The sequence below is a fragment of the Meriones unguiculatus genome, chromosome 3 (assembly GCF_030254825.1).
Source record: "Meriones unguiculatus strain TT.TT164.6M chromosome 3, Bangor_MerUng_6.1, whole genome shotgun sequence".
In the NCBI taxonomy this organism is placed as follows: domain Eukaryota; kingdom Metazoa; phylum Chordata; class Mammalia; order Rodentia; family Muridae; genus Meriones; species Meriones unguiculatus.
In genome coordinates, this window is record NC_083351.1 from 29365002 (window position 1) to 29380783 (window position 15782).

At 52.4% G+C, this 15782-nt stretch overlaps 1 protein-coding gene across 2 annotated transcripts in view; it reads right to left on the reverse strand.

The window, feature by feature from the left end:
- Hivep3 (HIVEP zinc finger 3) overlaps positions 1 to 15782 on the reverse strand; it is a 38031-nt gene that overhangs the window by 9871 nt on the left and 12378 nt on the right. For both annotated transcript variants that reach the window (XM_021635032.2, XM_021635031.2), the window contains exon 3: positions 4976 to 5151. In XM_021635032.2, the coding sequence (XP_021490707.1) occupies positions 4976 to 5151 (176 nt within the window). The remainder of the gene's footprint in view (positions 1 to 4975; positions 5152 to 15782) is intronic.

A 15782-nucleotide genomic window follows, 5' to 3' on the forward strand; every position in this document is an offset into this window, starting at 1 on the left:
AGCTGGAGTAAGGCGGGCATGTGGCTGGGAGGGGAGGGAGGGTACAGTGAGAACCCGAGGGGCTAGTTAAAACACAAACAAAAGAGAAATTGAAAGACTATTTGAGCGCATGTTTTCCCCTGCTTCTGTCTTATGTTTGGGCCCAGGAGCTGGCGGCACACTTAGATAAGATAATTTACACTCTTCAATGCCAGACTGACACGGGGTTCTCATGACTAACACGGCAGGTGGGGGCTGAGAACTCCTCCTGACAGAGTATGCTTCTAGGCCGCCCATAAGGCCAAACCTTAGGGTCTAGGTAGAGGAGCTAGGGTGTGGCTTCTTGTAAGCAGTGAGGTGTGTGGGCAAGGGACATGAGCGCCACAAGGCTCTAGGGTCCAGGCTGAGATTTTCTTATGGAAGTCCCCTTCCTTGGGCCAGGGCACAGGATCTAGAGTGCTTTGGGAACAGGCTGTCGGAGGCTCTATGAAGCCCTGAGGTGCTGCCCCAAGTTGTAAGCCTGGCCCCACAGGCTGAGGAGCCAGAGCTGCAGTTCCAGGACAGCAGCAGCAGTGTCGGCTCCTCACTGTGCACGCATGTCACAGGGCGATGACCTGTGATCAGCAGGTCCTGGGAGGAGAGGCTCCCTGTCCTGTGCCCAGGGAACACAGGCAGACGCCGCGCGAAGGTCCTTCGGGTTGTGCTCTGAGGATTGCTGAATCTCCACGTGGCTGATCACATAACATGCCAGAAGCTCTCCAGTCAGGTACATGGTCTCACGGGCCTTAAACAGTCAAGTGTGGATGGATAGATGATGGATGGATGGATGGATGGATGGATGGATGGGGGTGGAATAGAAAGATGAAGTCTCTAGAAATGACTGCAAAGAGGGACTAGGGGGAAGACAAATGGATAGTCACACAGAAGAATATGGAGAGGAAGAACAGGAGTGTGACGGCGGAGGGGTGGGACGCTGGGTGGACGGGTGAGCTGATGATAGACAGATGGATCAGGTGAGTACAGTGAAGCAAAATAAATGGAAGGATGGGTGGAAGTTTCCTGTGAGCAGATGGGGGATGGGCAGCTATGTGAATAGAGGAATTCATGTCCACATATGGGGATGTGTGGGAGGCCAGACAGGAGGACAAAAGGAGAATGGGCAGCTGAAAGGACAGCCAGACAAATGGAGATGGGAAGACAAGACAATCTGTGAGAGGGGACATGAGGGGGATACTGTCAGATGAGTGGACAGGAGAGGGGGCTGATGGGAAAAGAGATGGACAGACCTGTGAACACAGGGGTTGCTCAAAGCTTAACCAAGGGTCATCATCACCCAGAAATTTCAGGTTTTGCAGGGGAGGCACAAGTGAGATTCCCTAGGTTGGGTAAATACGGTGGCCGAGACTAGAGCGGCGCTAACTCTTTCCCCGCTCATCATTTCAGGCTCTACCCCGCCCAGCATGGACCTCCCTCCTGCATCTGGCCAGAGACTTCCCCATTCAGTCTCACGCCCTTCATGTTCATTGTCTGAGTGGAGCAGTGAGCAGGTAAGACAAGAGAGCTGTGGGCCAGAGACCCCAACTGTCCAGAGGTTCCCATCCTTGGGTCCCTTCTCAGGTCACGGAGGACAGGAGGGCTCCTCACACTGGTGTCATTTGTCAGATACACTTTACCCGGAGAGTTTAGATTTCTCTTCATCCATGCCAGACCCAGAGGGCAGTGTTTGTAGTCTCCCAAGAATCGTACCCAGAAGCAAAGTGGTAGATGGAGCTTCATGTTGCTCACCCCCACTAGGCTTCCTCCCTCTGCTTCTGGGCTCTGGTGCTGATGATATCACTGGGTGGGATCCTTGGCTGTCCTGGGTGCTGGCAGGGCTCCTGTAAACCAGTAAAGTGAAGCAACCGGCCCGGAGCCACAGTGTTGGCTCCTAGTGTCAAGCCCTGGCTAGACTCAGGTCTTGGGACCTTCTGGTGTGGCCGGCCTTGCTGTAGAAGAGTGGATCTAAATGGCTCTGAATGGCCTAGTTGGAGCATGGGGTGGGTCTGGACTCTTGAAGATGGCTACTGCTAGCCCTGTGCTCTTGAGTATGCTTTTCAATGCCCCTCACCCTGTGGGGCGTTTCTGTATCTTTAAGGTAATACCCGCCTCGTGGGAACACTGAGATCTTAAGACAAAGCATGTGGGAGTGGACTGTGGCTGGCACAGAGCAGGCTCCCCCCAACCCCCCTCCCCGACAATCTCTTTTATTTAATGTTGTGCCTGGGATGCAGCCCAGGGCCTTGTGAATGGTAGGCAATCACTCCGCTGGTGGGCCATGTCTCTGGCTCTGACTGCCAGGCGCTGTGCTGGATGAGGAGGGGCCTGCTGAGAACAGGAAGCTCTTGGGTAGGGAGCTCCGAGGCTCTCAGAAGAGGTACGAGGGAACCCACCACCCAAAGGCCTAGCCTTCTTCCGTCAACATCCTGGGAAGAAGGCTTGCCCAGCCAAGGTTTTCCCAGTCAACCTAGCCCCCGTGGACAGCCCAGCCTGGCCTCTGGGAGTGAGTGGCTGGAAGACCAGGTTGTCTGGGAGAGGAGCTAAAGCCAGTAAAGAGCACAGGACAATCACCGTGTCCGTGGCTCAGCCACCTGGTGGCCTCTGAGAAGAATCTAAAAAGAGGAAAGGGACCCTTCTAGGTCTAGCCTGCTACCTCCTCCTGCCCCACCCACTGAGACCTTCCCCAAGGAGTTCGCAGAGGCCAAACTGCCACCTCCGTGTGTGACAGACACAGAGACAAGACACAAACAGGCAGACGGAGACAGACAGGAAGGGTCTCCCGGCACAGGCACGGCCAGGTGGTGCAGACAGGACGTGAGGTCTGCCCAGCACGGCCTCAGTACCCATACATCCCAGCTGGAGCCACAGCTCAAGAGCAAGACCTGGCTGGGAGGCAGACAGACAGACCCTGAGAGGAATCATAACCGACAGTCGACAGGGCTCCAGAGACATGGCCCCAAGGAAAGCCAGGCGCTGGAGCCCTTTGCCCTCCCTTCATCCCTAAGGGGAACCTCTCCTTGTTCTCATCTATCATCAGCACCGCACGCTCCGTGCTGGACACGAAGTGCAAGATTCCATATTTCAAATTCACTTTTCCTGTCCTTGGCTCAGAGGCCCAAGGGAGGACGAACTTAGCTTGCCCCTGGACCTTGGCCAAGAGCAAAGCCCAGCCTCCCCAAGGGACTCTCTGTACTTCAGGAAATGTGAAGGCCATGGTCCCCCGGGCTGTACTAGCAGGACCATCTGGATCTCTGGGGTGGCCCAGAGACAGACAGACCCAGGGCAAGTTCCCAGAAGACAAACTGCCACTTCAAACAGAATGAGTGAGGTGGAGGAACTAAGCGGAGCTTCTCGGGGAGGTGGGAGCAGGCACAGGTGCACTGGGGGTGGCCTGGGTGGGGAGCTTTCTCAGGGCTCTTCATGCTGAGGACAGAACAGTGCAATTCCTTAGACACACTTGGAAGAGGAACAGCATTTGTGGCCACCTAGAGGTGGCCTCCTCCGGTGGAGGGAGAAGGATGAGGGAGGGCATTGTGTCTTTGTGACAGAGGCTGAAGTATTTGTGGCCTCTTCTGGCCCAACCAAGAAGCTCTCCACTTTCAAAGTTAAAGGCTTCCTTGTTTAAGCTCTCAGTCAGTGATTCCCATCTCTCTTCTGCAAAACCCCAGAAGAAGCGAGGCTGGAGGTAGGGGTGTGGGACAGACGACCCACACATGTTAAGCTGGACGGTTTTGGGTCTGGCAGGGCCCATTTAACTGTCTCCTCAGCACCTTTTGAGATATAAATGCTAAGAAAGAGGAGCAGGAAAGGGAAGCGGAAGGTGGGTGTCTCCATCCAACTCCAAACCTCGGTGGGGAACTATGAACCCGGTTCGAAGATGATGGTGAGAAGACAGGGGGTCACCATCAGCGAACTGTTAAGAAATGAGAAGTGGAACATGCCGGAAAAGAGGCCGCTGAGCCCGGGACTATGACAAAGAACACCTGACATAGTTACAGAAGGCAACAGGAGGCTAGAGGGCTCAGCCCTCTCCTGTTCTCAGCTGCTGCCCTGCCCCTTTTGTTTCAGAAGAAAAGACAAGCAGAAAGCCAAGGTCTGCCTTGAGTTCTGTCTCTGGAGCCCCCTATGGCTCTTCCTCTAGTTAACTCAGAAAGAGAAGACAAGATCTTTAATCTGCAAGGTATGAGAGGCAACACCCACCACCAGGGTTGCTGAGCACCCCAGCTTCCTTGCAAGGCCTGCCATCTTTCTCTGCGAGGAAGCTACAGGACCTCTCAGCAAGGGATGAGCCCCATCCAAGAACCTTGCTTGTCCCACCAGGGCCTGGAGACTACAGCAGGCCCAGGCCGCCATCACCTGCCCGTCATAGCTCTCTGAGATGCACCCCTCAGCAACCAATCCTTCCACTCACAGATGGCTGCCAGACCCTATCCCGACTCTGATGTGGGGCACGGCTGGAAAGCCGAAAGCTATCAGGATGGGAGTGGGTATAGGTTGCAGCCAGGCCCTATGCTGGATGCTGCAGAGAAGCCGGGTGGGTCAGAGAAGGCTGGGTGCGGTGAGGAGGGGTGGCGAAAGGTGAGCATGCAGGTGTGTTGTGGGACTCCAGGTGGAATGGCTCTCCTAATGCAAGAGTGACTGTGACATGTATGCATGCCAGATGTCGTCAGATCCATGGAGGACATGCAGAGGTGGGGCGATGAGATCTATAAAAACCACCTTGAGTGTGGACTCGATGTTACAGGATATGGGCATGAGCTTATGTGCAGGGTCCAGGTCTTGACTGTGGCAGCTGTGGGCATCACTGACCAGCCTGGAGCCACTGCTCTGCCATGGGTACCAAGTGAAGTGCAGGATATGGGGGTACTCCAGGCCCCTAGGCATTGGGCTCTGTGCTGGGGCTCCCCCAATGGGGATCCCTGCCGTGGGCAGGGCTGTGCCCCAGCTGACTGTCTCTTACCTTTGGTTTTAAAAGCAAAGTGACAGTGCTTGCACACATAGGGCCGGACGTCAGTGTGGGTGCGGATGTGTTTCTTCAGCATGCTGGGCTTCTTGCAGCGAATTCCACATTCCTCACAAACATATTTCCCTCGGCCGCGGCCTCGCACATATATATACTCTTCGTTTGATTTGTACCTGTGAGCAACAGGTGTCATGTAAAGGAAAAAAAAAAAAAGGCGAAGAGGCGGAGTCCCACCTCAGAAGACGAGTGTGCTCCCTAGCTGCACCCAGCCACATCTGTAGGACACTGGGCGAGGAGGATGTGCTACAGAGGACTACAGAGTTGAAAGGGACTCAGCTGGCCTGAGGATCCACCATGGACCCCTGCAGCCCAGTGTCAGATAGGTGGGATGGAAGAGTCCCTTTCCCCAGAGCCACAGGCACCATTTTTTTTTCTTTTCCTGGCAGGAAAGGAAAGAATGCTAAAGTTGCAAATTCTCTGCTGGCTGCCTTCCCACAGCCAGCTGCTGCTGTGGCTCTGCCACAGAGAACAGCCACTGGAGGCCACCAGAGCCACACACAGAGAGGAAAACCCACAAAGTAACAGCCAGTCATCAAGCCTTTCACTTGAATTAAGTCACTGTCTCCACGCAAGAAAGAGCAAAACAAGTTCAGAGAGGTGACACACTCACCCAATTACCTAGGCAGAAAGGGGCTGAACCAGAGTCTGCACCTGCCCACACCAAGCTGTCCATCCAGGCAGCTGATCAGGAAGCCACCCAGACCTGTGTATGAGGAGGTACATGGAACCACCCTTGTTTTCCTGGATACAGGCTGTGAACCAGGGTCCCTGATCTCTCATCCTCATCCCATTTTGGCCAAGCTGGAAGTACATAGCACCTAGATTATTCCCAGCAGATGAAGAAGGTCACCAGCTCTCAGCATCACAAACAGGCAGCCCACTTTCTCGGGCTACAGATACCTTCGACCCCAAGTCAGAATGTCATTTCCATACCAAGAAAGAAGCCCATGAGTGCCATGGGCACAGCCAGGTAGCCAGCTCTGTGGTCTAATGCTATCCCTGAAGGTGTAGGTGAAGAAGCAGGAGGGATGGTTCTGGAAGATCCAGGAGGTAACTTCCTGCCTCAGAAGCCAGTTGGCAGGAAGAGGCACGTCTCCTCAATGCCCCTAGCAAGGACTGCCCATCATCTGATCTCACTGGAGAGGGCAGGTGGATGGCAGAGAGATGACAGCAGTCTCTGGGACTCGAGACTGCTCAGACAGGCAGCTCAGGGCTGAGGGATGTGACAAGGATGGGCTCAGAAGAGGAGCTTTTAGACAGAGAGCCGTCACCTTCCACACCACAAGCACACACTCCTCATGCTGATACACTCACACCTCACACAAACAACCACACATTCCTCACAGTCACCTTCACACCCTTACAGCCAGAATCACACACTTCTTACCACCAGTCACAACTCCTACCCTCATCCCAACAGTCCACACATCCCAAATGCCCATAGTCGCCCTCGCATTCACGCAGTCACACGGTCCTCACCCTCAGTCACCCTTACACTCTCATACCCACAGTCACACTCTCTTCAAGTGTATTCACACCTCTACTCTCACACCTGTAGCCTACAGTTACACTCCACATTGGCCTTCCAAATGGCAGATCTTCATTTTTATGTTCATGTTTTCCCTGTGTCCCTGGGACCCGGTATTCAGAGGAAGAAAGCTGAGACAGGCACCCTCCCCCACTGATGAGGATGGCTTTGTGCCGTAGGGTCTCTGTCACCTGCCACCAGCCTCCAGTTGGCCCTTTTCGGTGGATCCGTGATACTCACTCACCTCTAACCCACTCCTCCATGTCATACCGCTGTTCCCCACAGGCCATTCTGGCCTCCTCCAATGTGGGTTTTATTCTGCTCATGGAAGGAGACCCAGAAGTGGTTCTAAGTGTCAGTCCATCTTGACCACTCACTAGCCCCTTCACTTCATTCTCCACATCACATTAAAGACATTAAAGCTTTTGCAGAGAGACATTTTCAAAGGTGATACTTTCTCTACTACCTGGTCATGGACTACAGAGGTTGGGCGCCATCTGCTGGGAAGCACAGGGCTAGACTTGAGCTAGGAGGATGGTGAGAGGCAGAAGGAAGGATTCTCAGCAAGGACAAAGTAAAAAGGCGTTAAAAGGTGCGGGAAGTAGGCGAGAAGAAGAAAGGAGACCAGACAGGCTGTGCAGGTTGTAACAATCATTAGCCAATTTAAAGAGTCCAGAACTGCTTGAAGTTGTGTTACAGATAAACAGAATCTCAACAAGCAGCAACTGCTCGGTGCTGTGGCAAAGGTTTAGACTGGGGAAGCACACCGGGACAGGAAACACGGGGTATTCTGGGTGTGGACTCTACCATCCTTGGCAGCCATCTGTATAGAGGAGGGTGAAACAGACGTCTTATGTTTCCACTTGCCTTGCTCTTGAGACCATTCATGGGCTGGAGGGAGACAACGAGGGCCCTCATTTTAACAACTGTGTGTAAGAAAGACACGCAGAAACATCTAGCATCCAGCCTGGACCTATGGATGTAGAATTCTGTAGATTTGTGAAGAGTAGGGTGGCAAGAAAATGGAAGGCCGCTCAAGAATGCTGCTGCAGGTCGTGGAGGGCCTGAGGACAGTTGCTGAAGGCTCAGCGATTCTGAATTGACAACTCTGGTTGAACACAGGGTTCAAACCTATGACTTGCCAGCTCTTCGAAGGCTGAGCTTTGTGGAACATCTTTCTGTCAGTGTGTGCTGGCCCTTCCTCTTGCCTGAGCCCAGCACACACCCTGTTCAGGTCAGGTCCCTCCTACCAGTCAACCATGTTTGCTGGAGCATTCCCAGAGTCTAGTGTGGTTCCTGGGGCCCAGCAAGCGCTCAGGAAATGCTCACTAGTGACAGGTCAGAACAACAGCCAGGGCCACTGTTCAGGTGTGCTAGGCTCAGACTCAGCACCAATTTGCCCACCTCATGAGCCCTCAAACACAGGTTTCATCTAATACTGAGGGTTCCTCCAAGATGCACAAGGTTGAATGACCATGCCCATGAGTACTTGCCTTGAGATTTTAAGGTTAAATGTTAAGTTAGCATACAGAGTAATGAGCTTTAGCACAGTCTACTTCTGTTTCTTCATACTTTGCTCCTCCACCTCCACATACCCTGTCCCCCTGTACCTACTCTGGCTGGCTCCTTCCTTTATGTTTTCTGCCTTATGCAGTCCTACCATATGGCCCAGGCAAGCCTCAAACTTTCAGTCATAACCATTTGTGTTATGGGTGTGCACTGCCATGCCCAGCAGGCCCCCACTTTCTAATGAGAATGCATACAAGCCTAGAGTAGAGGCCAGGAAGACCTGGGTCTGACCTCTAGCCTTTATCAGAACTTGCTGGGTCCATAGACAGATCACCTCTCTCCTCCCTTAGACCCGCCAATCTCCAATCCTTGGGAATACAAAGCACTTTATAGACCAGCCATTATCCACCCTCCTCACCAAGACCCAAAGAGCTTAACCGACATGGTCAAGATTGCCAAGTGATGATCTTCCCCCTTAGCACCCAACTGCCAGGCACCCCTGCTGCCCACTCTCAGCTGGTGCTGAATGTAGTTTCTCAGTGACCTGGGACCTGCCATGCTGCTAATAGGGAAGAACAGCATTGCTGTCTAATCAGCCTTTCCTCTAGCCTGGGCTGGGACACCTCCGTGTTGGCAGCTGCAGAGAGATAAGCAGGGGGTAGCCCAGGAGCTGGCCACCCTCTCCTCCCTAGACACAGGCTTCCCTTTACAAAGGGGGATGACTGACTGACCCCGTCTCTGTTAGGCCACTGCAAGGCAGTCTACTTCTGGGAGGCGGCAGGTGACTCATGACTCTGGAGACCCAAGTAGCTTTCTCAAAACCCTACTGTCCACCTGCCCACCGCAGTTCCGGCTAGCCAGAGTGTCAGTTAGTCTGTTTTTTTTTTTTCTATTAAAGAAAAAGAGACAACTCTAGGAATTTGGAATGTATTAGCTGTGGGGAATGTTAAGGTCAGACACCCCGAATTTTTGAGACTCAGAGCCAAGCAGTGGGGGTTCAGCAGAGTGGCCTCAGCTTTGGAACTCTCAAGTCCTACCCGGATGGGAAGCAGCACTTTGTCCTTTGCTCTGGGGTTGGTCATGGGTGTGGTGTGTGTGTGTGTGTGTGTGTGTGTGTGTGTGTGTGTGTGTATGTATGTACATGCACAGCTTCCAGGCACGTCCTGGGCAACTGTTTTCCAGCTCTGAGCCTGGAGACTCCAAAGCAAAGAAAGCCTCCCAGGCTGGCCCTAGTCAGGAGCACCTCAACCCTTTAATCAAAGTGGGCAGAAAAAAAAAGTGTGGTTGGCGTCATGCTCAGAGCTACCAGGCAGCTGTGAATGGAGACGTCAGGACAGGGAGCCAGCTCTGACTTCGGTGCTATGACATATGACAAAATAAGTCTTAGTCTAAGGTGAGGTCTCCTCCTGCACTCAGGTGGTGACACCAAATTTGTCTGGATAGTCAGAGTGTGAAACACCTTGGGCTGTGTCTCTAGACTCTCTGGAGGTGTTTCTACGACTGGAAACTTCCACTGAGCTGACAGGTGTTTGGCATAAAGCCACACCATAACACACCAGAGGAGGTTCCAGAAGAGGGGTGCAGTGGGAATGAGATGGCCTGCCAGGATGAGGTGACCTTCTCGGGCTCTGCCTATGACAAAGATGCAGCCCCCACGCTGCACTGTAAGGTGCTGAGCTGCCTGTCACAACACTGTGCGCCCTACCTCACCAGCCAGGAAGACAGACAGGAGGAAACCGTGACTGTGACCTTATGGGCTGTCGGCTGAAAAGCTTGTCCCAACCATCACAGCACCGTCAAACGATGTGTAGTTGCTTACATAGCCTAATTCATTCCTAAGACCAAATGGAGGGCGGGCTGTACCAACGATCCAGCACTGAAGAGGTGGAAGAAATGCACAGAAAGGATGTGTGTTTGCATGGGTGGGTGAGGGGCACTGCGGGGAATGGAAGGCGGGGTACACGGTCTAAAGGGTCAGGAGCTGCTGCCATCCAGCCAAAGGTGAAACGGAATTGCTATACCTTGCAGGTTTCCTGAGAAAACCACAAATCCAGATTTTTTTTTTTTTTAAAGAAAACTAAAAATACCAGCAAACTCATACAGCTTTTACTGGGTGCCAACTGCTATTTTGAAAAGCTCACGTTACCTCATCCAGATCACATGACCATTGATGAGCTCTGGGATCACTCCTGCTTACACTGAGGGGACAGAATGGCCCAGTACCCTGCCCAAGTTCACACCATCAGTTAACAGAACCAGAACTTGAACCCAGGCCACCTGCCTGCACGGTCCAGGAGCTTAAAAGGCTGTGCAATTATAGCTTTAAAAACAAACAAAACCATACTATATAAGTCAAATAAAATTCAAGGAGACAGAGACCCAACCTGGAGCTAACCTGGAGGCCATGCGGCTCAGTAGTCACAGGTACATTTAACCTTTCAGGCTCATGACTTTTCTGTCCACTGAGCTATGCCATTCTGTTGAATAAGGGGATGTTCATCATGACCTCTAGGTTATCCTCTGAAGGAGGGATGCTACAAAGCTCCTATGTTCTTATTGAGTATTCCACTCATCATTCAGGTTTAACTGTAAAGCTCTTCCAACTTTGGACGTATAAAGGCTTTTCAGCTCCCTGATTTTTATTATGTCTTTTGACAAGTCTAGTAACTTGTCACAATCACACCAATCGAGAAGAGGTGACTGGAAATGCGCACACTGGGTGTTTCGGGGAACTGGGAGCAGCCTTTGTCTGTGAAGTGACGGTGCCCAGCGGTCAGCATGCTTAGGGAGATCCAGCCGCAGTGAACTGGCTGACCTCAGAGAAGCTCAAAAAATGAAAGATGTCTGTAGCAGAGAAGCAGGTGCCAGGTGGCACCGCCTGCTGAGCCAGGTGTCAGTTAAAAAGGTTCAGTTGCCAACCTAGCCCTTGATGAAGCTTTAAATGATGGGTTTGGGGTGGGGTGGCTGAGCTCTGGGGCCAGCGGGATGTTGGCATCAGATCTGGACACATCTCAGGTTCCTCTCTGGTCAGGATTCTGAAGAAACGGCAGCATGTCTTGATGTTCTTTTGAATGTGCCATCCAGCCCCAGACCTGCTGGGCTGGGTCTTCCACACAGGCACAGAGCCCACCAGCCCGCAGAGGACTCCACTCTATGCTAGCTTTCAGTAGAGTGCCAGTGGTCTCAAACTGAGCCTGGGGCTGCTGAAAGGCCACAGCACTCTAATCTTGGCCTCAGGGTATCTACAAGGCCACAAAACAAAGAGATAGATGTATCACTACAGACAGGATCAAAAGGCCAGAGCTGGCAGAGGGGCAGCCTGGCCATGGGGTGCTTTCAAGCAAGAATGACACCTGATGAGAGTCTATGCAGGTAAGTAAGGTGAGCCAACAAGAGGCTTGACCTGTGAGCCCTGGGTGGGCACAGCGTGGAAGATCGGGAGGCCAGGGAGATGAGGGTTTCCTGAGGGTTGCAGGGGTTGTGACGCCCCTTCCCAAGAAGTGTGACATCTCTTTGTCTCCTCAGTTACGTATTTTCTTTTTATTTTTTTTTTCCAGTTATGTATTTTTAAGCAAACCAGACCCCATTCTTGGAACCCTTTTCCCCAGATGCCTCATTTCAGGTTGTGGCACCTCCCAGAGGCTCCGTGCAGGAAGGAACACCCTACTGAAGGGCTCGTGGGCCTCGTGGATTTTCACAGAGAGGGAGTTCCTCCGCAGGGTGACTTTGGTCCAAGTGTCTTTTCCTACAGGTTCCCTTTGAGCCTTGTCTCCAGTTTTGAGCTTGGAGGTCCTCAGAGCTCAGGCAGCTCACTGGCAACAGGGGCTGGAGAGGCCCCACACGTCCCATCATGATTAACAGAACAGCTCATCTAAAACCCCAGGCCATCACCGCTGCACGAAGGGAAATGGGGGCTCACAAAGAGCCCAGCATTGCAGAGAACCGCAGAGCTAAAACGGCAGAGTAGGAGCTCACCAGCAGGTCCCCAAACGCCAAGCCCAAGCCCTAGCCCACCCTTTCCACAGTTACAATCTGGAAAAGCGACCCTTGCAGGGGGAATGCCACCCGGTGAATTCCAGCTCCAGGACTTACAGTCCGAGGCTTCCTGCCCTTGCTTCCTAAGAGGCTCAAAGATGGGATAAGGTGTTTGCCGCCTGTGAGTCACAACTGAGAAAATGCAACCCTGCCACCAGACACTCCATCTGTCCCCAGAGCCACATGTCCTTGGTTGACTTGTTCCCTTTGTCTCTGGCTCTCACAGTAACAGAAAAAGCTGAGTTTCCCCTCTCTTTGGTGGGTTTGTCCACTCAAGGCCATTTATGCTTTGGCTAAGCTGGCAGAAAGGCCCTGTGGTTCCGGATGAGTGGGCATCAAGCTGGTGGAAGGAAGGCATGAAGGAAGGAGAAGGTCGTGACACTTCTACAGAGCACTCCTGTGTGCTAGGAAGTATGGAGATAACCCCAGCATCGGCTCTGGCTGCTTCCAAAGCCCAGAAGCACTGACACTCTCCTTTGTGCCCTTCTGAGCCTCGGAAGGTTAGAATGGTGCCTCCACACAGAACTGGGCGACAGGTGAAGCCACGGCCTTCATTAAGAGTTCTTTGGAAGGAAGTGGCATGGCTTTTTTTTTTTTCCAAAGCAGGCTCCTGGCTCTCATTTATTAAAGTTGAGGATATAGTAGTGATTTGTGTTGTCACGGTGACCAAAAACACCTGACAAGAAGCTACGTAAAAAGGAAGGAGAGTGGAAACAGTCCATCACGGAGGGTGTGCTCATGCAGGAATACAGAGGACCAAATGCTGGTACTCCTCAGCCCTGTCCCCATCCCTTTTCAGTCAGAGGTCCTGGGCCACGGGGTGGTAGGCCTGTTGTTTGTGTGGGTCTTCCCTCCTTAGTTAAACACCTCTGGGACATCCTCATCATCACATCCAGACGTGGGCTTCAATGTGATCCCAAGCCCACTGAAGTGATAATGAACTTGAACATCATGGAGAGAGAACTTACCCTCCTGTCCCTCTCTCCCTTCCTTCCTTCCTTTCTCTCCCCCGCCCCAAAACCTTTTAATCAGTATACTAATGCCATGTTTATACCTGCAGAATGAGAGAGAAAACTGGCAATAAAACATTGAGAATTGTCAAGAAACAAGCGGATGGAAAAGATTTGGCTAGCTCAGGAAAATGGAGGCCTGAGTCACCAGGAGGGACAGCATAGAACCAACCCAACTTAAATCACAGGAAGAGGGACAGAGGGCCATCTTCCCTTCTGCCCGTCACTGCCAGGAAAATGTCCTCCTCTCGTATGTCCTTTCTCACACTGCTTCTGCACTCTACTGCTCTCCCCTGAATATCATCTATTCCTTTCTGTCAAGCATTTTTTTTTAGCTGCATGAACAAATGCACGCGTGCGCACACACACACACACACACACACACACACGAAGGTCCTGCTTGGCCTCAGCACCCCCAGCTCCCATTCCTCCTCTGTCTTGGCTGCCTCCTCCCTTATTCATTCTCTTAGGGCAGGGGCTTACACACACTGCCTCCGTTCCTCATTTCAGCCTGGGCCATAGGGAGCCTATTGCCTTGGAAACAGCTCCCATCTCGGCCACTAGTGTCCCCCACTGGGCTCTAGCCAGCAGACAGTTCCCCATGCCCACAGCCCTGGGCCTCCAGGGAGTATGCTGCTTAGCTGCACAGTTGTAGTCCATCTGGCTCTGGGGACCCTGCCTCTCTTGTAATCCTTCTCAGGCTGTCCCTCTAACTCAGATGCAATCCAGCCCTCCTTCTGGATGCTCCCTGCCTTTCTCTCTTCTCCGTCTCCCCAGATAACCCCGTCTAGTCAGAGCCTCCAATTGCAGCTGCACATTGGCAAGTGCCACATGTGGATTTCCAGCTCACGCCTGACTGTTGAGAGCCAGGCTCAAGTGTCAATTGCTGATGCCTCCCTGAAGAGCCTCCTGTGGATGAAGGGCTGGGCTGTCAAATTTACGTGCTCCCTACCACCCTCAGGGGCAGATATCCACTCTCCCAACTTGGTTATTGTGTCCACCCCTGTCTTGCCATGTGCCCAGCAGTTATCAGGTCCACACTCAAGGTAGCCACACTTCATTTCAGCCTTCCTGTGCAATCCTCCGGAGTCCCATGGCTCCCACCCCATTGCTCCCACAAATGGTCTCCAGAAGACGTACCATAATGTCTATGGCAACAATGACTTAACAATAAATGTTCCTTTGGACTCTCCCTATCCCATGGTCTTCACTGCCTTGATAACCAATAGTTCACCTCAAAATTCATGTTGCATTCCCCAGTAGAGACAGAATGAAAATGAGGACAAAGCCAGCATGGCCTGTGTGAGAGGTCAGAGACCTCATCCCCCAGCCCACAGCAAGGAGAAGGGAGGTCAGATGTGCCCACTGCTGAGGGTCAGAGAAGACCACAAGTGAGTGAGCCCTGACCTCTGCAAGGTACAGGTCACTGCTGACCTTGACAAAGCAGCCGCTAAAGAGAGAGAGGCCTTTGGCCACCTGGAATTGGAACTGGGTAGGAAGGAAAGAGGAGTAGACGTGGGCCAGAGCCAACTGCTCTGGGAGTTTTTCTTTACATTTATTTTTGTCTTATTTTTATATTTTTATCTTATATGTAGGATTGATTTGCCTGTATGTGCACCATCTGCATGCTTGGTGCCCACAGAGGAGAGGCCGGAAGAGGGCATCAGATGCCCTGGAACTGGGGTTTTTGATGGTAGATGGTTGTGAGCCACCATGTGTGTGCTGGGACTTGAACTCAGGTTCTCTGCAAAAGCAGTAGGTACTCTAAACTGCTGAGCCATCTCTCCAGCTCCAATGTACTTATTTTTACTTTGTGTATATACACAGGGCTCTCCCTGGGAACAAAAGGTTCTCTTATCAGCATCTGGGTCCTTCTGACACAGGCCTGTTGTTGAGGGGTTGGAGCTGTGAGCCTCCCTGCTCTACCCTTAGGGAGTAGTGAGCTCAGCTTACAGTGAGGCGTGGATATTTCGTCCCTGTGTTCCCTCAAGCTGAGGCCAGGCGTTACCTGCTCGTGGCCAGCTCTCTGAGGGCCTCCCCTCACTGAACTCTTCTCCCTGAACATCACCAGCTCCACTTTTTACTTCCTTAGACCTCAGCACACATAGCCAGTCTGGACTGGGCGTGGCCAACACCTGCCATCGCCAGGTACTTCCTATCCATCCCAGGAGCTTCTTCTATGGCAGCCACAGGGCCGAGTGTCCAGCTTCCCTTGCAGCAAAGGCTCTTGAGTTGGAACAACATAGCCACTGCGCTGAAGGAACAATATAATTCTATGAGTGCGAATGCTGCTTTACAGAAAGAGCCCTTCCGAAACATTAAGGCAAATACAGGGTTCCGGGTGTAATCCAAAGGCAGGCTTTGTTCCGGTGTGGAAGTGGCAGGTAACACAGAAAGGGGACTATGGTCTGGGAAGTCATGGCAGTGCACAGGGCCCAACACTGTGTGCAAAAGCATTGCGCACTTGGTATGGTGTCATGGAAACTAGCTATGGTGTACACGCGCAGGGACCTCAGAGGTTCACCAGAGAGGCCTAGTGCTTGTCTTTAACTATCAGGCAGATTTGACAAAAGGAAGGATCCATAGGCAGCAGAAGGTGAAGGAAACTGGGCAGGTTAGACTACAAGGCTGAGTTAGAAAGGATTCTTCAGGTGAGAGCCAC